The sequence below is a fragment of the Microtus oregoni genome, unplaced genomic scaffold (assembly GCF_018167655.1).
Source record: "Microtus oregoni isolate MIOR12 unplaced genomic scaffold, Mior012 000002F_ref0000024, whole genome shotgun sequence".
Taxonomy (NCBI): domain Eukaryota; kingdom Metazoa; phylum Chordata; class Mammalia; order Rodentia; family Cricetidae; genus Microtus; species Microtus oregoni.
The window spans coordinates 8,818,406-8,842,660 of NW_024543061.1; the positions used below are offsets into that span (position 1 = coordinate 8,818,406).

General features: G+C 36.1%; 1 pseudogene and 2 gene segments (V, D, J or C); 2 read left to right on the top strand and 1 right to left on the bottom strand.

Annotated features, from left to right (window-relative positions):
- The first annotated feature begins 9,086 nt into the window (after positions 1–9,086).
- Positions 9,087–9,815, top strand: LOC121432871. The segment is given in 2 exon segments: positions 9,087–9,135; positions 9,349–9,815. Coding segments are annotated over 2 exon segments (516 nt in total).
- A 1,447-nt stretch (positions 9,816–11,262) lies between these two features.
- LOC121465897 lies at positions 11,263–12,145 on the bottom strand (annotated as a pseudogene).
- Positions 12,146–17,303: 5,158 nt separating this feature from the next.
- LOC121432878 lies at positions 17,304–17,946 on the top strand. The segment is given in 2 exon segments: positions 17,304–17,352; positions 17,567–17,946. Coding segments are annotated over 2 exon segments (429 nt in total).
- Positions 17,947–24,255: the final 6,309 nt, after the last annotated feature.

The window sequence follows — 24,255 nt, forward strand, 5'->3', positions numbered from 1 at the left end:
ACTGTTTGAGTTTCCCATGTAGGAGCAGAATCTAAAAAAAAAAATCTCTTGAATTCCTGACCTAAGAAGTAATTCCATCTATAACATGAGTATCTTTTGAGGTTCATTAGTGGTAGACTTATTTTACCTTCACCATCAACAGCCAGGAGTCTGGAGAATTTATAAATTATTATTGTTGACAATATTGTTATATTTCTTTACAGTCATCAAATTAAAACTTATACTACTCAGAGATGCACAAGTATGAGACAGTATTGTGCCAGTCCTCCTGAACTTTGTAGTCTATACCAGTTAAAACATTTGCAGATATAACCTGGCTTTATGGAACACTTAAGGTTTTAGTAGCAAGAGCATTACAACCCTGTGTTTTTCTTTCTATTTTAGTAGCACAAGTATTCTGATCACCATTTCATAAGTACATAAGACTTTATATATTAGACATCTAAACTGTGTCATCATTTAGGCTTATATAACAAAATGAAGGCACTTTAAACATGAGAAATTGGAATCACTCTAACAAGGGGTAGTAAATTTATATTCTGTCCATTAACTTGCTTAAACAAATTTGTAACAGATTGTCTGCAATGTTTTTACTCGATGTAGGAAAGAGTCTGCTTATTCCCTGCAGCTAGGTCTCACCTGTCAACTCCTGAAACTTAGATCAATAAGGTGATAATGATGAACTTTAAGTCATTGTATAATTATATATGCATGATTGTAGTTGCTGGCTGACACTGCATACTTCTATTTTGATTATCAAATCACCTTACAAGACCATTAATTGAACAATTTGAAAATCATCCAAGAAATATCAAATTAGTGTTAGAAAAAAATCCATAAATCTACACTTTTTATTCTATATAGCCAGGAAGTCTTTTAGAAAAAAAAAAAAAAAACAAAACTAGTGCTCTGCCTTCTAGATTATTTGAGTACCAAGTAACTGTTTTACTAAGGAAAAGAAAATTTATTAAAGGCTGCCATATAGTTAATATCAATGATCTGTTTCCACTACCATGAGACTTAATAGTAATCTTTGTCTTGTTAAAAAATAATCAAGAGAGTGAGGCTATCCACCAAGATGGGTGAGTGTGTGCCTTCCCGGCCTGAAGGTCCCCGGAAAGGATTGCAGGATTATTCCAACTCCCACTGCAGGGGCTTTATTGGTCCACATGTCCCTGCCTTCCACCCAAGTTTGCCCTTTTGTCTGAAAAGTCGTTGGACTACCAAGAGTCCCTGATCCTGTGCTGAGGAGATCCATCCAGATGGGTGAATGTGTGCCATTCCGGGGCAGACGATCCGAGAACAGAGAACAGGTCCCCTCCAGCTTCTACTGCAGGGGCATCTTTCTTCCACATGACCATGCCTCCCCTAAGCCTGCCCTATTATCTGCTAGGTTCTTGGCCCAGGAATACTTCCTGCAACAACACTGAGGAGATCCACCCAGAGAGTCAGTCACAGCAAAGATTAGACCAAGACACCAAGACACTTCTGGCTGCATATGAAGGAAGAAATGGACAGGCGCCAATGCAAAAATTCTTCCAACATCCTGAAAGGCAACACGAGGACACCAGAATCCAGGGATCAGGCAACAAGAAAACTTGAACACCCTATTCCAGAAGAAGTAGAAGAAATCGACTTTAAACATAACACTATAAAAATAATAAAGGACGTTAAACAGGGTTTGCAAAACAGCTTTAAAGAAACGGAGAAGACAAATAAAAAGGTAGAAGAAACGAATAAATCTCTCAAAGATGCCCAAGAAAAACAAGAAAAAGCAATCAAACAGGTAATGAAAACAGTTCAAGACATGAAAAATGAAATGGAAATAATGAAGAAAATACAAACTGAGGGAAGGCTGAATATGGAAAATCTGGGTAAATGAACAGAAACTACAGAGAAAAGTAAAACCAGTAGAGTACAACACAGAAGAAAGAATTTCAGACACTGAAGATATTATAGAAAAAATAAACTCATTGATTAAAGAAAATAACAAATCCAACAAATTCTTAACACAAAACATTCAGGAAATGTGGGACACCATGAAAAGCCCAAACCTAAGAATAATAGAGGTAGAAGAAGGAGAAGAATTGCAGCTCAAAGGCCTAGAAAATGTATTCAACAAAATTATAGAAGAAAACTTTCCGAACCTAACGAAGGATACAAGAAGGTACAACAAGGTACAAGAAGCATTCAGAATACCAAATAGACTGGATCAAAAAAAAATTCTTTTTGCCATATAAAACAAAGCACAAAACATACAGAATAAAGAAAGAATATTAAGGGCTACAAAGGAAAAAGGTCAAGTAACATAAAAAGGGAAACCTATCAGAATTACACCTGACTTCTCCATGGAAACCATGAAAGCCAGAAGGTCTTGGATAAATGTGCTGCACACACTAAAATACCATGGATGTGAGCCTAGGCTACTAGGCCCAGCAAAGCTTGCATTCACCATCAATGGAGAAAACAAGATATTCCAAGAAAAAAAAATTAAACAATACGTAGCCACAAACCAAGCCTTACAGAAAAGACTAAAAGGAAAATCACAAACCAATGAAGCCAACAACACCCATAATAATGCAAGCATCTGACAAACCTCCACCAGCAGAACTCAACGAAGAAAAACACACAAACTCTACCACCAGAAAAAATACCTGGAGTTTACAACCACTGGTCATTTAATATCACTTAATATCAATTGACTCAATTCACCTATAAAAGGCACAGGTTAAGAGAAGGGATATGAAAATAGGATCCAACATTCTGCTGTTTACAATGAACACACCTCAAATGCAAAGACAGACACTACCATAAAGTAAAGGGTTGGGAAAAGGTTTTCCAATCGAATGGTCCAAAGAAACAAGCATGTGGCTATACTAATATCTAAAAAAAATATTGAATGCAATTCAATCAGAAGAGATGGAGAAGGACACTTTATACTCATAACAGGAACAATTCATCAGGAGGAAGTCTCAATCCTGAATATCTACGCCCATAATATATAAGCACCCACAAATATAAAAGAAACATTATTAGGACACAAAGCATACATCAAACCCCAAACTCTAATAGGTGATTTCAACACTCCTCTCTCGCCAATAGATATGTCATTAGATAGAAATTTAACATAGAAATAAGAGAACTAGCAGATGTAATGAAGCAAATGGAGTTAACAGACATCTATAGAACATTCCACAAAAACAGAAAAGAATATACCTTCTTCTCAGCATCTCATGGAACTTTCTCAAAAAATTATCACATACTCAGTAACAGAGCAAACATTCACAGATAGAAAAAAATTTAGTAACCACCTGTGTACTATCTGATCACCATGGAATAAAATTAGAATTCACCAACAATTCTACACTCAGAAAGCTTACAAGCTCATGGAAACTGAAGTCAACTACTGAATTACCCCTGGGTCAAAGAAGAAGTAAAGAAAGAAATTGAAATCTTCCTTGAATTAAACAAAAATAGAGACACAACATACTCACACCGATGGGATACTATGAAAGCAGTGCCAAGAGGAAAATTCATAGCACTAAGTGCCCACATAAAGAAAATGGAGAAAGCTCACATTAGAGTTTTAACAGCACAGCTGAAAGCTCTAGAAAAAAAAAGATACAGACTCACCCAGGAGGAGGAGAAGACTGGAAATAGTCAAACTGAGGGCTGAAATTAACAAAATAAAAACACAAAAAACAATCCAAAAAGTCAATGAAACAAAAAGTTGATTCTTTGAGAAAGTCAACAAGATTGAAAAACCTCTATCCAAAGTAATCAAACAGCAGAGAGAGAACACACAAATTAACAAGATCAGAAACGAAAAGAAATCTAAAGATGTTGTGATTTATTATTGCTGACACTATTATATTTCTTCTTCAAAGGTTAAATCATAATATAAAACACTGAGAAGCACAAACTGTGTAGAAGGATTGTCCTACCCCTCCTGGACTCTGTAACTTACATAGATTAAAAATAATTTCAGATACAACCTGGTTTTAATGAACATTGTGATTTTAGTAGCAGCAGCAGGTGAACTCTATGCTCTCCTTTTTCAGTAGAATAAAAACCATGTATTCTGCTTATGATTTCATTAGTACATAGGCCTCTGTATATCAGGCATCCTTATAACTTTTTCTGTTGAATATGAGACATAACAATAATACACTTGACAAAAAAAATCATTTATTCTCAACTCTCCTCACTACCAGTAATTCCAATACTGTATTTAAGCACATCCCGTTTTCTATTCTCAACTCCCTCTCCTGATATATATATATATATATATATATATATATATATATATATATATATGTGTGTGTGTGTGTGTGTGTATACATCCTGATATATATATATGATATATATATCAGGATGTATATATATACACTCATATATATATATGTATATATATAATATTTTATTGAATAAATTATATTTCCCCTTTCTTTTCTAAAAGAAAAAATAGAAAAATGCATTGGTATTGTATTTATTTTTTAATAAATAAAATACCCTTATACCTCTTGAGAAAAATCTGTGGAAATTTCTCATATGTCAGCTCTTAGGCCTAAAAGGGAGACAGTTAGAATTAGAGTGGCTATAATGACAGTCCCCATCATTTCTCCAAATGAACTCTTTTCTTTTATTCTTTATAAAGAATATAAATTTTCTATTTTCTTTTTTTTTTTTTTTTGGTTTTTCGAGACAGGGTTAAATTTTCTATTTTCAATTTACAATAATCCCAGTTTCTGCTCTCTCCCCTCCTCCCATTCCCTCCACATTCCCCCACTATCCACTCCCATTCACTCCTCAGAAATGGTAAGGCACATTGCTTTGGGGAAGGTCCAAGGCACTTCTTATCTAGGGTGAGGATGGTATCCATCCAAAGAGAATAGGTTCACACAATGTCAGTACAAGCAGTAGGGATAACTCCTTGTGCCACTGCCAGTCATCTTTCAGTCTGCCCCAACCATACTGCTGTCACCCACATTCAGAGGGTCTTCTTTGGTTCTATGCTGGTTCCTTCCCTGTCTGGTTGAGGTTAGTGAACCCCTATTAGCTCAGATAAGTGTCCTATTAGCTCAGTGGGTGTCCCCATCATATTCTCAGTCCTCCCACTCTTCAAATGTACATTGAGAGTTCAGTGCCATGCTCCACTGAGGGTTTCTGCTTCTATTTCCATCTGTTGCTGGATGAAAGTTCTATGGTGACATTTTAGATATTCATCATTCTGACTACAGAGCAAGGCTAGTACAGGAACACACTCCTCTCTTTTTTAGGGTTTTAGCTGCATTCATTCCTATGGATTCCTTGAATCTAGTGTTAGCTTCCTTGCTATCCCCATAATGCCATGATTGCTCTCTCAAACAAAATATCTCTTTCCTTGCCCTCATCTCTGTACATCTTTCATTTCAACTATCACATTCCCACAAGTTCTCTCCCCTCTTTTTCTCCACTGAGAACAACAATTAATAAATTGGACTACCTGAAACTGAGAAGCTTATGTAAAGGAAAGGACACAGATAATAAGACAAAAAGGCAGCCTACTGATTTCGAAAATTTATTCATCAACCCCCCCATCACACATAGGACTGATCTCCAAAATATATAAAGAACTTAAGAAAATAGACAACTATATTCCAAATAATCAAATTTACAATGGTGTACATAACTAAACAAAGAATTCTCAACAGCAGAATCTCAAATGGCCAGAAGACACTTCAGGGAATATTCAACATCCTTAGCCATCAGGGAAATACAAATCAAAATGGGTCTCAGATATTATCTTATATGATTCAGAACAACTAAGATCAAACACACCAATGATAGCTTATGCTGGAGAGGATGTGGATTAAGCGGAACACTCCTCCATTGCTATTGGCAATGCAATTTGTACAACCACTCTGGAAATCAATATGGTGGTTTCTCAGGAACTTGAAATCAACCTAACTCAGGACTCAGAAATACCACTCTTGGGCATATAGCCAAAAGATGCTCAATCATATCTAAAGGACATTCTTAAACAATATTTATAGCAGCATTATTTGTAATAGCCTGAGTCTGGAATCAACTTAGATGACCATCAACTAAACACAACAGAAAGAAAATGTGGAACATGTACACAACAGAATATTACTCAATGGCAAAAACCAACATCTTGAAATTTGCATGCAAATGGATGAAACTCAAAAATCATCCTGAGAGAGGTAATCCAGAGCCAGAAAAATATACATGGTATCTTCTCACTCACACTTGGATATTAGCTGTAAATCAAAGAACAAGGAGTCCATGATATTTGAGACACTAAGTAACAATCTGAATCCAGGAAAAACATCCATATATCCACCTGGAAAGAGGAAAGAGTCAAGATCACCTAACATAATTGGGAGAATATTTTTGGGGGAGAAGTGAAGGCCAAATGACCAAAAGCACAGCAGAACCTCAAAACACAAAATATTAGTTGTTTCTGGCACTATGGAGAGAAGATAGTTCAGTTCTGGATTGCTCTCTGCATAAACATATATAAAAGATCACTCTCTCTTAAGAAAACTCTGAAAATTTGTCATATTCAACACTTGGACCCAAGAGGACAGTGCAATTTAGAGCAGATCTATTGACAGTCCCCTCCACTTCTATGAATGACCTTTAAATAAGAGCAGAACATGAAAACAAAATATTAGCAGGTGCAGTCACTAGAGGGAGCAGCTAGATGGAATCAGGTCTACTCTGAACTTTCGGGAAGTTTGGCTTTTGTCTTGTATGGCTAATCAACAATTCAGATGCTGTAGACAGTAAGTACTAAGTGACCTTGTTCCCAGGCTGCTAGGAGCTGATGTAAGAGTGAAATCTGTCTCAGATCCACTGCCATTGTGTCCTGATGATACTCTTGATTGAAGACTGGATGCCTTATTTATGGTTTAGAAAGATTCCTTGTTTTCAGACTGGCATGGCAAGCGATATTGACACTGTCTCCAAGAAAATCAGACAGCATGTATTGAGAACAGGTCATCTAAATATCTCATCTGCTGAAAGACAGGATAAAGGACTTGTTTTAAATTGTAATAAATCACCAGACAGATAAATAGCAATTTATACATTTCTTTATTTACTTGCACCAGTACCATATAATTTATCATATATTTTCTCACACTAAAATAATGCATGTAATGTAATGAGGCTGTATTGAGAGGATATGATGTGCATATTCTCCTTTATGAGGTGTAGTCTGAGTACATTGCATCATTTTCTAAAATAATATAAATTTATTATAATTTAGTAATACATATATAAATATGAATACAATGATTATTTGAAGTCATTGTTAAACTGAAGAGTTAATTGAATAATTAAGATGATAGTAATTTATGAAAGAGATTTTTGAAAATGTCCATGTCTCTTGCCAATGTTTTTCACAGATGAATTATGGCATGTTATTGAAGTCTATCATATCTTTTCATACATGGTTCATCAGTTTGGCATTGTACAAAGTTACCTAAAAACCCCATACTAGCTAGACTTTCCCTACAGTATTCTGTAAGATGCCCTAGTTATTTGCTAAAATAAAAAAAAATATTACTGAGTCAGTTTCCATATGTATCTAATTTTTTATATTCACAAGTTAATTTTGTATCATTTTTTAATTAATAACACATTTTTTTCAAAGAATCTGCAAGACATTAGTATTAAAATAATTTTCATACCTAGCATTCAGTGACAAAGTGGAAAAATTAAAAGAATAGTAAAAAACTACTGGCAGAAGTGTGAACTAAAGATAAGCAATATATTTACATTTATACTTTGGGGCATGGTATCTCAGGAAACAAAACAAACTATTAAAACTGAAATTAAATGGTTAAGTAACCCTTTTGAGTATACATTAATGTAAGAATGACTGGGAGAAGGATGTGCATTACAAAATATTCCCATTGCTAGTCAAAAAAATTTATAGTTACTAAACTATAATAACTTCATCTGTATATCTAAGAAGGACCCTGACAAATACAATCCCATGAATCTTCCCAAAATAAATGGAGATATATGTTCAATTATAATCTGATAGAAATACACATATGGTAAGTTTGATCTAAACATCTTACAGTTAAAAATATAAATATCTATATGAAAGTATGAATGCTATCATTAGTAGAGGATTCAGCAATAGAGATATTTATATACTCACAGAATATGAGGGAACTTTTAAAGAAGCATTAAAGCAACATTTGTGCCTTGAAGATAAAGAAAAGATAATGAATGATATATGCTCTATGATTTCATTTAATGAGATTGGAGAGTGAAAAAATACATAAACTATACTTACAGCAGTAAGTTCAGAGTTTGCCTGATATGTAAGCTTAAGAGAATTTGATCTAATAAAAAATTTCAATGCTCTGAGAACAATGTGTATATTTATATAGGATAAGTATGGTAATGGTTTTAGGCATTCCAATGTGAGTGTATAGTATGTATGAGTAATCATACAGTATTGATTATTGTATGTTTTCTATTTGAAAAACATATATAAACCAACTGAATCACCTAGAATGTAACCATAAGTCTAGATTCTAAACCTGAATGAGAACATAGTCAATAATTTGAAGACTTAGTTGAATGTTTTGCTTCCATCTTGTAATATTTTTCTACACTAGAGACTATGAGCACAAAATTCTGGGAGCTCATTTAATCCTGGAAGATAATGAAGTATGAGTTTTCACTAAATTCCCACAGTTCCTTACAATTTAACTTTGTGATTTTAGACAAAATTTAAATAAATTTCAAATTAGACAAGACTAGACTACATTGTTATCCCATATTTACAACTGATTTTAATGCTTTATAAATTTTTCATCATCCTTCTTGTCTCCCATCTGTCACCACATTTTGTTTTAATATTTTCACTCCTGTTCTATAAGATTCATTTGTCTCATCTTTAAATTTAAGAAGCCCACATAACTGTCTTCTCTATGTACACTGTTATGCAGTCCATGGTATTTACATATTGCTCCCCAGGGAGGTCCCTGCCTTGATGGCCTAAATAAAAGCTCAACTGTATTCTTGCCTTCACTGATAACTCAATTTATCTCGTCAAAATGAGGATTCCTGTCCAGCCCTTGTTTCTGCTAATTTTCTACTTTCTGGGTAAGAAGAGTGATAAATGAAAGCAGGAATAAGGAAAAGTGAACCGTCTGGTTGCCTGTGTGTGCTGTCCATGTGTAATGAGGCAGGTTCTGTTGTTCTGGATGGGCATGTGAGGCTTAGTTATGTAATGATGAGAAACTAAAGAGACATAATCTGTGCTAACATAGATTTTCTAATTTACATTGAATTTTTCCTATTCTGTTTTAATTTCAGGAACCAATGGAGATGTTGTGATGACCCAAACTCCACTCTCTTTGTCGGTTACCATTGGACAATCAGCCTCCATCTCTTGCCGGTCAAGTCAGAGTCTCTTACATAGTAATGGAAATACCTATTTGTATTGGTTCCTACAGAGGCCAGGCCAGTCTCCACAGCCCCTAATTTATGCAGTGTCCAACCGTTACTCTGGAGTTCCTGACAGGTTTAGTGGCAGTGGGTCAGGGACAGATTTCACACTCAAAATCAGCAGAGTAGAGGCTGAGGATTTGGGAGTTTATTACTGTTTACAAGGTACACATGCCCCTCTCACAGTGATACAGACCCTAACAAAAACCTCCTTGCTTGGAGAGGTTCAGCTGCAATGTTCTGCTTGGCTGGAGAAGAACAGTTCACTCTGCATCACTGTGAGGTGCAGGTGGAACGGAACCAGTGCCGTAGTTGCATCTGAGAACACTAACTAAACTCTTCTAGCTGGGTGTGTGGTTTGGCTAATCTTCCTGTGACATGTATTTCTTATCTTTCATTCTGTAACAGCCATGGTATTACTTCTATGTAATCATGATTTCATATCATTTTTTTAGTTTATTGTTAAAAATTTTTATGCATTTATCAATTTTCATTATTTTCTTGAACTTCATTTTTAAAGTTTATTTAATGATATATGCCCATTTGTTAGATTCTATTTCCACTCTTAAAATCCTTAAAAGTCTCTCTCTCTCTCTCTCTCTCTCTCTCTCTCTCTCTCTATATATATATATATATATATATATATATATATATATATATATATATATATATCTCCTTTTTTCTTTCTAAGTAGACTTTGGAAGATTATTTTGAATATCTTTATAAATTTTTGTATGTTTTCTTAGGGACATGCAACCAGATAGATGCCATGCTCATTTAGCGTTCTCAAGTTTATTATTAAAATACCGTGTTGACTATGCAGTAACATCATCTTACAGGAGGGGAAACAGTTCTATTCAAAACAACTCACCAGCAAAGTACAATGTGGGGCTTAGTTTGGAGAGGGGAATAAACCAACTGCAGACAAATCATACAATTAAATTACACAGTCTCTCTGAAAAGAAACAAAACAAGAGGGGAGGCCTTGGTACTTATTTATAAATGTTCATTAATCTCCAATGACTGTTTGCTATCCTTATCTCAGACATGCTGAGTAAGCTACAGCTAAGGGGAAGTCAACTGGACTTGTGGGTGTTAATGTTTACATCCTATTTCCACAGTCTCTCAAGAAAGCAATGATGTAGGAGTGTCTTATATCTCTCTGTTGCTTTCATTGGTTAATTAATAAAGAAAACTGCTTGGCCTGATAGGTCAGAACATAAGTAGGGAGGGAAGACAGAGCAGAATGCTGGGAAGAATGGAAGTGAATCAGATGCCATGCCTCTCCTCTCTGAGACAGAGGCAGGTTAAGATTTTTCCTGTTAAGCCACCTCCTCGTGGTGCTACACAGATTACTAAATATGGGTTCAAACAAGATGTGAGAATAAGCCAATAACGGGATGAAACTAATGGGCCAGGCAGTGTTTAAATGAATACAGTTTCCGTGTAATTATTTCCGGTGTAAAGCTAGCTGGATGGCTGGAAGAAGCCCACCGCTCCTTCTACAAAGCAAAAGTAAGTACAAATAGCACTATGCCAGAAACTGGATTCTTGACCAACAATGTCAAGTCGGCATGCAATGAACTGGTTCATTCTAAAGTGGTCACGGCTGTTGATCACAAGAGGGTTTTTGTATTTTTATATGGCACATCTTTTGGTCTGTGTGAAAACATGGTTTTGTATGTTAACTATTTTCTGACACTTTGAAGTTACCATTGCTCTTCCCATTTCCATTAGGTCAATATACGGTTCATGGCAATGTTGTACAAGTTTAAATTTCCATTACAGGAAGTAGTCTGGGGTACAATGAGCAACGTGTGGCTTGCCTCTACGAGGTGCTGGATCAAACTGCAAGAAAGAATACTTAAGAGTGTAGTCAAGTTCCATGATTGCAGCTTGGTTATCCCAAAGATAGCAATAGTTTGGAACACTGAAAATTGTTACTACATTCCTGTCATGGTACCAGTTATAATCCTCCATTACCAGCTGGTGAGCTCTGGACACCAATGTGAGTCCATTGGCATGATTAAATGTCTCAGAAATATCTTATCCAAAGGCATAATCAGCTACTCGAGGAGATATCCCCCAGCCACCATGGCCGTCTGGATCTGACAACAGCAAGTCACACATTGGACCCTCATGAGAACTTCTTGTAGGTAATCAAGTGCTCAGATGTGATCCAGTGTGTCTATGGATGGTGACAGACCACCACGTAGAAAAGATATGCCCATCCACCAAGGCAGTGAGAGGAAGGTAGTCAAAAACGTCTGTGAAGAATTTCCAAACGTTTGCATTTCCATATCTCCTTAAATACTCATCGTAGAAACCATAAATCTGTGTGATCTGCTCTCATGAATCCTTTAAGAGCTACAGGCAGTGTAACTGTTTCAACTGAGTCCGCATAGTCTCCCATAAACAAGTAATTTGTATCTAGTGATTTATCACCAATTCTAAAGAGTTCCATGAGGTCATGAAATTGCCCATGTATATCTCCATACACAGTGACTGGACACTGAACCTCTTGAACTTGAACTTTGGATTCCTTTGTCAGGATTTCTTTAGCCTTCTCACAGAGGCTCTTAACCTGGGACTCAGAGAGCTGCTTGCACTCCTACAGCTGCTCGATCCACTGGTCCAGCTCCTTGGTGAACAATTTCTCCTCCATGATGACGCCCACCCTAACCAGCTGCTTTCCACGCAGCTCCTGCACCGCTTCCTGTACAAGGCCACTTGCACATGCCATCACCACTCCCAGGGTGCTTCCTGCAGGCTCTGGCGGCTGCTAGGCAATAGCGCAAGCACTTTGGCTTTGCTCCACAGTACTGGGCAGCCTGCCATAGTGCCTCCTCCTCTGCTCACCCTAGCTCAGGACCAGGCTTTCTGTAATCCCAATGGTTTTGTTGCCATTCTTTCAACTCATTAACTTTGTTGCTCTTTAAACATCTATTTTGCAAAGGCTAGAAAAATCTCATTTCTTTAGTAATATATGTCATCAACTTCAGATTATGAAGATGAATTTGCATATTTATTCTACTCTGAAGGTCATGGTGATAGATAGCTGGGATGAATAAATTCTATAGGAAAAAAATACACAAATAACATAAGTTTTACAAAAATGGAACAGGGGATGGAGAGATCTTTCAGTGTCAAGAGCATTTTTTTTTTATTGACAAAAACCCTGGGTTAGTTTCTCAACATCAACATGGCAGCTGAAAACCGTGTGTATGTGTAGCTCCAGGGGATATAATGCCCTCTTCTGACCTCCAAGGGCATCATAACACACTCAAGTGTAAGCAGACACAATATTCATATCCATAACATTATTAAAGGGACATTTTAAAAACCTGTCAGTATGAGTTAGCCTTGGTGTGGCTTATGCCTAAGCAGTCATTAAAAACCTCAGATAGGCAAAGCTGTTTATGCATTAAAATGGCTCTAATTGTCTTTTCATCATTACGCAAAGTTTTATTTGCTAACTGAGAAAAATTTAGAAATATTAATGTCAACAGAAATGTCTCAGGAAATGAAAACCCCACTGTTCTTCTTGGATACCTGTGATGTACCCAGTTTTCCATCACCAACACACAGAAACCTCTTCTCCATCACCTTTCACTCCCCATGTTGAAGCATGCACAAGTCAGTCTCTGGATAGACCACTTGAATCAGGATTTGTGAAAAAGACACCTCTTTGTTCATGTGAAATTTCTGTGTGCTATAGCTACACAGTGGTTGTATACTTTTGTTTAATAACTAAATCCCAGAAATCACTAATCCGTAGGGCTGTTTTTTTCTGTATTCTTTACAAGGATAGTACAGCTAGGATTACTAAATCATAAAAGAGAATGCTCTTTATAGTGATTTTTATATTTTATTGAATAAATTATTACTATATTCCCAGTACTTGTCTAACATAAAAATAGAAAAAACATTGATATTATATTTATGTTTTAATCAATAAAATATCATTATAGCCCTTAAGCAAAATCTGTGGAAATTTCTCATATGTCAGCTCTTAGGTTTAAGAAGGAGACAGTTAGAATTAAAGTGGCTATAATGACAGTCCCCATTATTTCTCTAAATGAACTTTTGTTATTTATTTTTTTAACAAGAAAAAAAACTTTCTCTTTTCATTTTACGTATTAATCCCAGTTCCCTCTTTCTCCCCTCCTCCCAATTCTTCCACATTCCCCCACTACTCACTCCCTTTCATTCCTCAGAGATGGTAAGGCACATTGCTTTGGGGAAGGTCTAAGATATTCCCTACCCTTTCTAGGCTGAGTATGGTATCCATCAAAACAGAACATTTTCACAAAAGATCAGTACAAGCAGTAGGGGATAAATGCTGGTGCCATTGCCAGTGGTCCTGCAGTCTGCCCCAATCATACTGCTGTCACTCACATTAGAGGGTCTTGTTTGGTTCTATGCTGAATCCTTCCCTATCTGGTTGAGGTTAGTGAACAACTATTAGCTCAAATAAGCTGTTCCAGTGGGTGTCCCCATCATATTCTCACTCCTCACACTCTTCAACTGGACATTGATTGTTCAATGCAATGCTCCACTGCTGGACTCTGCTTCTATTTCTATCTATTGCTGGATGAAAGTTCTATGGTGACCTTTAAGATATTCATCATTCTGACTAGAGGGCAAGGCTAGTATGGGCACACACTACTCTATCACTTTCAATTTTAGCTGTATTCATTCTTGTCAATTCCTTGTAATGTCTCTAGTATTAGATTTCTTGCTATCCCCATAATGTCATAATTGCTCCCTCAAGCAAAATACCTCTTTTCTTGCATTCATCTCTGTACATCTTTTATTTCAACTATCCCATTCCTGCAGGTTCTCTCCACTCCCTTTTTCCCCTCCAACACCAGTAGCACAGACACTGAGAACAACAATAAATAAATGGGACTACCTGAAACTGAGAAGCTTCTGTAAAGGAAAGGACACAGATTATAAGACAAAAAGGCAGCCTACTGATTTAGAAAAATTATTCACCAACCCCATATCAGACAGAGGACTGCTCTTCAAAATATATAACTCAAGAAAATAGACAACAATATTCCAAATAATCAGCTTAAAAATCGTGTACAGAACTAAACAAAGAATTCTCAACAGCAGAATCTCATATGGCCAGAAGACACTTTAGGGAATGTTCACCATCCTTAGCAATCAGGGAAATGAAAATCAAAATGAGTCTCAGATACTATCTCAAACCAGTCAGAACAGCTAAGAACAAAAACACCAATGATAGCTTATTCTGGAGAGGATGTGGATTTAGGGGAACACTCCTCCATTGCTATTGGCAATGCCAATTTGTATAACCATTCTGGAAATCAATATGGTGGTATCTCAGGAAATTGAAAATCAACCCACCCCAAAACGCATCAATACCACTTTGGGCATGTAGCCAAAGGATGCACAATCATAGCCAGGATGTTCAATCATACTAAAAGGACATTTGTTCAACAATAGTTATAGCAGCAATATTTGCAATAGCCTTAATCTAGAAAAAACTTAGATGCCCCTCAACTGAAGAATGGATAAAGAAAATGTAGAACATGTACACAATGGAGTATTACTCAATGGTAAAAAACAACATCTTGAAATTTGCATGCAAATGGATGAAACTCAAAAATCATCCTGAGTGAGGTAACCCAGACCCAGAAAGATGTGCTTGATATGTACTCACTCACGACTGGGTATTAGCTGTAAATCAAAGAACAATGAGTCCCTGACCTTTCAGATACTAAATAACAATCTGAATCCTAGGAAAAACATCCATATATCCACCTGTAAAGGGGAAAGAGACAAGATCACCTAACAAAACTGGGAGAATGTGGCTGGGGGAGAAGAGAAGGCCAAGTGACAGAAGAACTTAAAAAACCAAAATATTTGCTGGTACCGGCACTATGGGGAGTATCTAATCCACTTCAGGATTACTCTGCATAAACATAAATAATAGATCACTATCATTTATAAAACTCTGGAAATTTGTCATATCTCAACTCTTGGGCACAAGAGGACAGTTAGATTTATAGTAGATCTATTGACAGTCCCTTCCAATTCTATGAATTATATTTAAGGCAGAGCAGAACATGAATACAAAATATTACAGGTACAGTCACTAGAGGGAGCAGCTAGTCCAAATCAGGTCTACTCTTCAAACTTTTGGGAGGTTTGGTTTGATGACTCATATGACTATGTCAACAATTCAGAAGCTGTAGACTGTAAGTATTAAGTAACCATGTTCCCAGGCTTGTAGGAGCTGATGTAAGAGTGGAATCTGTCCCAGATCCACTGCCACTGAGTCCTGATGATACTCTTGATTGAAGATTGGATGACTTACTAAGGGCTTAGAAAGATTCCCTGTTTTCAGAATGTCATGGCAAGCAATACTGACTCTGTCTCCAAGAAAAACAGACAGGGTGGATTGAGACCTGGTCATCTAAATATCATATCTGCTTCATGACAGGATAAAGAACTTGCTTTATATTGTAATAAATCACCAGACTCTTATATAGTCATACCACAATTTGCATTTTCATAAAAAATGAAGACAAACTCAGAATTGAATTTCCTACACTAATCATTTTGATTTGTCAGTCTTTAATATTTTCAGTATTCTTACAGATACATAGCAGTTTATAACAATCTTTATTTACTTACACCAGTACTATATAATTTATCATATATTTTCTCACACTAAAATAATGAATGTGATGTAATGAGGCTGTATTGTGAGGATATGATGTGCATAGTCTCCTTAATGAGGTGTAATCCTAGTATATTGCATCATTTCTAAAATAATGAACATTTATTATAATTTAACCATAAATACATTATGTAAATATGAATAAAATGATTGTTTGAAATCATTGTCAAACTGAAGAATTAGTTGTATATTTAAGATGATAGTAATTTATGAGAGAGATTTTTGAAAATGTGCATGTCTCTTGCCAGTGTTTTTTACAAATGAATTATGGCATGTTATTAAGTTCTAACATATACTTTCATACATGAATCATTTGTTTAGCATTGTACTAAGACACCTAAAAACCTTATACAAGCTAGAGTTTCCCCACATTATTCTCTAAGATGCTCTAGTTTCATGATTACATCCATCTTTGTGATAGTTTTTAGTCATTTTATATGAGGATTGAATTATTTATGCCTATAGGTGGTGGGTTTTATATGGGTATGCACTTGTTTTGTCTTTTGTGCAAGGTATGCACTGTTCTGTCATTTGTGCTAATTAGGTGTAACTTAAGGATTCCCTGAGTTGTCATTTGGGTCCACATGTCTCTTTAGTTTCTCAACATCACATAACTTAGTTGAATGATTTGCTTCCAATATGTACTTTTGTTGTGCACTAGAGACTATGAGCACAAATTTCTGGGAGCTCATTTCATCCTGGAGCATAATGAACTATGAGTATTCAATAAATTCCCATAGTTCCTTACAATTTAACTGTGTGATTTTAGACAAATTTTAAATAAATTTTAAATTAGATAACAAGACTACATTGTTAATCCATATTTACAACTGATTCGAAATGCTTTATTAATTTTTCATCATCCTCCTTGTGTCCCATCTGTCACCACATTTTGTTTTAATACTTTACTCCTGCTCTATAAGAAGATTTATTTGAGTCATCTTTAAATTTAAGAAGCCCATATGACTGTCTTCTCTATGTACACTGTTATACAGTCCATGGTATTTGCATATTGCTCCCCAGGGAGGTCCCTGCCTTGTTGGACTAAATAAAAGCTCAACCGTATTCTTTCCTTCACTGATAACTCTACTTAGTTTATCTCGTCAAAATGAGGTTTCCTGTTCAGTCCCTCTTTCTGCTAATTTTCTGCATTGTGGGTAAGAATAGTGATAGATGAAAGCAGGAGTGAGGATAAAGTGAACTGTCTGTTTGTCTATGTGTGCTATCCATTTGTAATGAGGCAGGTCCTGTTTTTCTAGATGGGCATGTGAGGCTTAGTTATGTGATGATGAGAAACTAAAGAGACATAATCTGTGCTAACATGGAGATTCTGATTTACATGGACTTTGTACTATTCTGTTTTAATTTCAGGAACCTATGGTGATGTTGTGATGACCCAGACTCCACTCTCTTTGTCAGTTACCATTGGACAATCAGCCTCCATCTCTTGCCGGTCAAGTCAGAGTCTCTTACATAGTAATGGAAATACCTATTTGTATTGGTTCCTACAGAGGCCAGGTCAGTCTCCACAGTCCCTAATCTATTTAGTGTCCAAACGTAACTCTGGAGTTCCTGACAGGTTCAGTGACAGTGGATCAGGGACAGATTTCACACTCAAAATCAGCAGAGTGGAGCCTGAGGATTTAGGAGTTTATTACTGTTTCCAAGCTACACATGCTCCTCCCACAGTGATACAGACGCTAACAAAAACTTCCTTGCTTGGAGAGGTTCAGCTTCAATGTGCTGCTTGACTAGAGAACAGTTCACCCTGCGTCACTGTTAGATGCAAGTGCAAGGGGACTAGTGCAACTCTTTGCACCTGAGATCTAGCCAAATTCATTTAGTTGGTTGAATTTTCTGGCTAGTCCTCATGTGACACAAATTTCTTGTCTTTCATTCTGTAACAACCATGGTAATCATAATAATTTCATATCATTATTTCAGTTTACTGCTAAAAAAATTTATGCATTTATAAATTTTTAATTATTTTCTTGAACTTCATTTTCCTTTTGATGATGTATACCCATTTGTTAGATTCTCTTTCTACTTCTAAAATCCTTAAAAGTCTATCTATATTCCTTTTATCTTTCTAAGTAGACTTGATAGGATTATTTTGGATATCTTTATTAATTTTTTCTGTAGGTTTTCTTAGGGGCATGCAAACAGACCTTTGTCATGCTCATTTACCAGAGAGAAAGAGACAGGGACAGAGAAAGAGAGAGAGAGACCAAGAGAGACAGAGAGATGGTTATTTGTGAGCCTAGCATAAATGTTGTCTGTGAAAATTTTATTTCTGGTTTCTGTACTGAGTTTCTCATGAAAATATGCCTATAATTTAACCTGCCTACTGTAGGCTGTGCTTAGTTCACAGTGTGCATTGTGTTGCAATATGTGTAATTTATTAATTGTACTCAACATCATCAAAACCTGCAAATGTTACCATGGTCTAGCCTTCAATACTGAGGTCTTGTCTACCTACTGGTATGTGGGTCTCTCCATCTGGTGTGTTACCTGCTTTCCTGTGAATAACAGGTGTGGGGCAGGATATCAGCATTTCTACAGTTTTTTCGGGTTTCTTTGATGATTATCAATATTTGGAAGAGTCTTATTCTTCTGTGCTTTAGTGTGAGCATAATATTACACTTGGACATAACCTTTTGAAAAACAAGAGAACAACATGATTTTAATGCTTTCTATGAAAAAATAAAGAGTGAGAACTTTGCAGCAGTTCCATGCAGTGCCTGTGAAAAAGATTCACCAGCAATAAATACTTCTGAGGAAGTTGTAGGGACTGACACAGAACACACTTATACATTCTTACGGCTATAGAGGGCACATTTGCTTTCATATTGATCTCATATAATAACGTGTTATTACACACAATGTACTTTTTATCCTTACAAGAACATTTGATATGTTTAAGTAGTTTAGTATTTTGAGGGTGTCTTATTTCACTTTGCTGTTTTATTTCATATATATTAGTTGGACAGTATTTATCATTGGTCCTGCTACTTTAGTGTTAGTAAGCAGGGAAGGCATCAGTCATTATTCAAGAGGATGCCAGGAAACTTTGTAGATCATCTCTCTGTTACCTTCAATCAGTATCTCTCTCTCTCTCTCTCTCTCTCTCTCTCTCTCTCTCTCTCTGTTTGTCTGGCTGTCTATCTATATATCATCTATCTATCCATCTATCCATCTATCCATCTATCCATCTATCCATCTATCTTCTATCTATCTATCTATCTATCTATCTATCTATCTATCTATCACTTATTTGATGTGGGAAGGTCATCTGTCTATCTGTTGCTTTCATTGGTTAATTAATAAAGAAACTGCTTGTCCTGATAGGTCAGAACATAGGTAGGAGGAGTAGACAGAACAGAATGCTGGGAGGAAGAGGGAAGTGAGGCAATCATCCTGCCTCTCTTCTCTGGGCCAGATGTCATGGAGCCAGCCACCAGATCAGACATGCTGAATCTTTCCTGGAGTTATTAGAAAAAGTTAATCAAGATGTGAGAGTTAGCCAGTAAGAGGTTAGAGCTAATTGGCCTAGCAGTGTTTAAAAGAATACAATTTGTGTGTTGTTATTTCAGGTGTAAAGCTAGCCATGCAGGAGCTGGGTGGGACGAAAAGCAGGCCTGCTCACCCCCTCTTTAAAAATGGCTGCCCAATGTGGGTAACTGAAGCCACTGAAAACATGAGAAAAGCTTGGGAAAAATAGAGTAAAGCATGTTTTCTTGGTAGCAGCAATTTCTCGGGTCTGCTCTGCTTGCTAGAGGCAAGCAAGCACTCTCATCTAATAGAGGCTTCTTGACTCAGCTTTAGCTGCAAATCCTTGCAGCTCTTTTAAGAGGTCCTTCCATGAAACACTTAAATGGTATTGATGAAAAGCTGAATGCATGCTTTTCGGTTTTCAGCCATAGCAGGAAAAAAGCTGTGCTGGTTTAAAATGCCAGTTTTCTGGGACATCCTGCCAGGGCAAACTCTGACTCTTTCAGGCAGGCAGTCTGACTGAGTGTGGTCTGTGAGCTGAATGCTGCAGCTTGCTTGCTGTCAGGGACCTTGAAATGCCATAAAGTTGTGGCAATAGAAATGGCTAGAGTCAGTACCTCTGCCTTGATGCTGTAAAACTAAGGAATGGGCTGGATCTAGCCATCAAAGTCATGGCTTTAATCCTCTCCAAAAAGACTCATGTAGTCAGAAACAAAGAGATATAGTAAAGAGAGATTCCAAAACAAACAAAACCTCTAAATGATTTACAGTGTGTTAAATATATATATAGGCTAAAAGTCAAAGTTGTTAAAGTTAAAAAAGAGAGTAGTTGGGTGTGGTGGTACACACCTTTAATCCCAACACTTGGTAGACAGAGGTAAATTGATCTCTGAGAGTTCAATGAGCAGAGGTAGATTGACCTCTGTGACTTGAAGGTGTAGTATCACAAACCTTTAATCTCAATAGCTGGGTGACAGAGATCTCTGTGAGTTCAAGGACAGCCTGGTTTACAGAATTATTCCAGGACAAAGATATACAGAGAACCTGTCTCAAAAAGTAAAAGTAAAAATAAAAGAAATAGATGTTAAAATAAAGCTGCACAAAGATGAAAAATACACAGAGAATCTTGATACTGTATGCTATTATGCTCTCTTTGAATTGTTTGAATGCTGAGGAAGGAACAACAGCTGCTAAAAGATATGTGTTTATAAATGCTACTGAACCAATCCATGATAGATATTTTGAAAATACCTTAACTTCAAAATTTGGATCTAAGTTTATGATGCTTCAGAAAAGTTCCTCTTTTGTTTTCACAGAGGATGAGACGCTGTGGATTGCTTCTATCCCAAAATGGTATGATAGACCACACCCTCCTAAAAGGTTGCTGTGAACACCCTCAAAAAATTACTTTGCTCAACTGCCAACTGAGAGGAATCTAGCACACAGATAATACCATGAAAGAACTAAATAACAATGCCCCCATTCAGCATGAAGCAGTTTGGAGAGAAAAAACTGCACCCATATTCCCAAATATTGTTTATAAATGTTCTTTTACATGTAAAGGGGGAGATGATATAGATATGAATAATTTGTATTGATAAGAATCATAGTTTACTGGTACTAATTTAAGGTCAATCTTTTTATATGTATATGTATTTCTGACCTTGACTAAGGTATTGTGATTGTGTAGTTCATTTAAGAATGTACTGTTTAATTAGGAAATATAGGTTGTTAATGGATAACCATCAATAATAATCAAGCTTGTAGTCATGGTAGTTAGATTTTCTAGATATATAGAGATATATTTCAGTTAGATAGGCATTTTTCATATCTTTCAAAGACTACAGAATATGGGATTTTAAATGTTTTAATAACTTAGGGCTTTTCATGACAGTGAGACACATCTGCTCCTGGCAGCACCAATCTATCTCAAAAGGAAGATGGGCATCTCTGTGTCCATTTTATGCAATAGTCCAGGCAAGAGCAGTTTCTTGCCCAAATGGCTATCAAACTCCATAAGGAGCCTCTTCGATGCTTCAGGAGGGCATGGTCCTTCATACCATATTGGGATAAAAGCAATCCACAGGGTCTTATCCTCTGTGAAAACAAAAGAAGAAACTCCTTTCCAAAAGCATCATGTCCTTAGATCCAAATTTTAAAATCAAGGTATTTTCAAAATATCTATCTTGGATTAGTTCAGTAGAATTTCTAAACAAATATCTTTTAGCAGCTATTGCTCTTTCCTCAGCATTCCAACAATAGAAAGAGAGCATAATAGCATATAGTATCAAGATTCTCTTTGTATTTTCCATCTTTATGCAGCTTTATTTTAACTTTTATCTCTTTTACTTTTACTTTTATTTTTTGAGACAGGTTCTTGTATATCTTTGTTCTGGAATAACTCTGTAGAGTTATAATTCCAGGCTGTCCTAGAACTGTCAGAGATCCTTCTGTCTCTGCTTCCCAGGCATTGGGATTAAAGGTGTGTCCTACCAAATCTTGAACTCTCAGAGGTCAATCTCCTTCTTCCCCTTGAAGTCTCAGAGGTCAATCTACCTCCCAAATATTGGGATTAAAGGTGTGTATCACCACACGCAACTACTCTCTTTCTTTTCTCAGTCTTGCTCATGACTCCAGTTCCAGCAACTAGACTCCTTTCCTGGCTGTCATGTAGGACGGAGTTCTGTACGTCTTTCCCCCTCAAATAAATAACCCTTTGAAAAATAAGTCCAAACTGGTGTGGGATTGTTTCAAGCTTTAATTGCAGGTACTGGTTGATACTGCATACTTTTATTTTGATTCTCAAATCACATTACAAGGCTCCTTAATTGGCAATTTAATAGTCATACCCCAAAAAACCAAATTAATTCCCACAAGTATTACATAAATCGACATCGTTTAATTTATGTAAAGAGTAAACATTTTAAAGATAAAAACTAGAATTCTTCCTGCTAGATTATTTGAGTGTCAAGCCAATGTTTCATTAAATAAAAGAAAATTTATAAAACTCAACCATATAATCAATGTATTTCTTCTTTTTGTGCTGAATATGAGACACAATGATCATTGACTTCATCAAAAAATCATTTATTCTCAACTCTCCTCACTACCAGTACTTCCAATACTGTATTTAAGCATACCCTGTTTTCTATTCCCAATTCACTCTCTTAATTAATTCTTGATCTTTCAAAAAAAAAGTTTCTAGGGTTTTTAGAGTATAAGCTGGAAAAATACATACAGTGTTCTGTTTCAGTGAGCAAAGACCATCAAGATCCCATTGTTTGTTTCTTGAACATTTCTGGAGAGAGCATGGTGGGGATCAATGTCTTATGAATGAGCACTAAAAATTCCCTACTTCTAATATCTATTTCCTTAAAATGATTGTTACCATTGCATTTCCATGATGAAAATAACCAACATAACTTGGTGATGATAAAAGGTGGCCTTAATCCCAGAACTTATGAGGCAGAGATAAGTGGATCTATGCATATTACAACAGTCTTTTCTACAGAATGAGTTACAGGCCAGGCAGGGTTACACAGAAAACTCTGGGTGAAAACAAAACAAAACAAAAACATGAAAACCTTCCCCCCAAAAAAAACAAAACAAAAAAAAACACAAAACAAAACATCACACATAGACACACATACACACACACACACACACACACACACATTTAAACAGAAATAAAAAAAAAAACAAAGAAGCCAGATTCACTGTGCTCCACATTTCAGAATTTTCAGGATATAAAAATGGACAACACTTGGAGTCACTCCATTAACACCACTGTGAATATGAAAACAAGTGCTAGATTTGAAAGAGGCAGTGTTACCCTCATTGAACAATTTCTTCCATTCATGCACACACAAATAAAGAGTATAGAATGCAAAATTATGCTGTTCAAAGATTGTGATTCATTGTTTAAAATAAAAGTTTATGAGAAACTGTATCACCAAATCATAACATGACTCTCACCACAAACATGTGTTTTTTTTTATAGCAGTTTCCTGATTTAATACAGTCTTTCTTGCAGTATTCTTAGGGCTGTTATTTTTCTGTATGCTTTATAAGAATAGCACAGCTAGGGTTACTAAATCATAAAAGAGATTGCTCTTTATAGTGATTTTTATATTTTATTGAATAAATTATAACTATATCCCCCTTTTGTGTAAAATAAAAATATAAAATAACTGATACTCTATTTATGTTTTAATAAAGAAAATATCATTATACCTCTTGAGCAAAATTTGTAGAAATTTATCATATGTCAGCTCTTAGTCCGAAGAGGGAGACAGTTAGAATTAGAGTGGCTATAATGACAGTCCCCTTCATTTCTCCAAATGAACTTTTATCATTTATTTTTTTAACAAGAAAAAAAAAACTTTCTCTTTTCATTTTACATACTAATCTCAGTTCCCTCTTTCTCCCCTCCTCCCATTCCCTCCACATTCCCCCACTACCCACTCTCATTCCCTCATCAGAGATTGTAAGGCACATTGCTTTGTGGAAGTTCCAAAACAATCCCTACCCTACCTAGGTTGGACATGGTATCCATCCAAAGACAATAG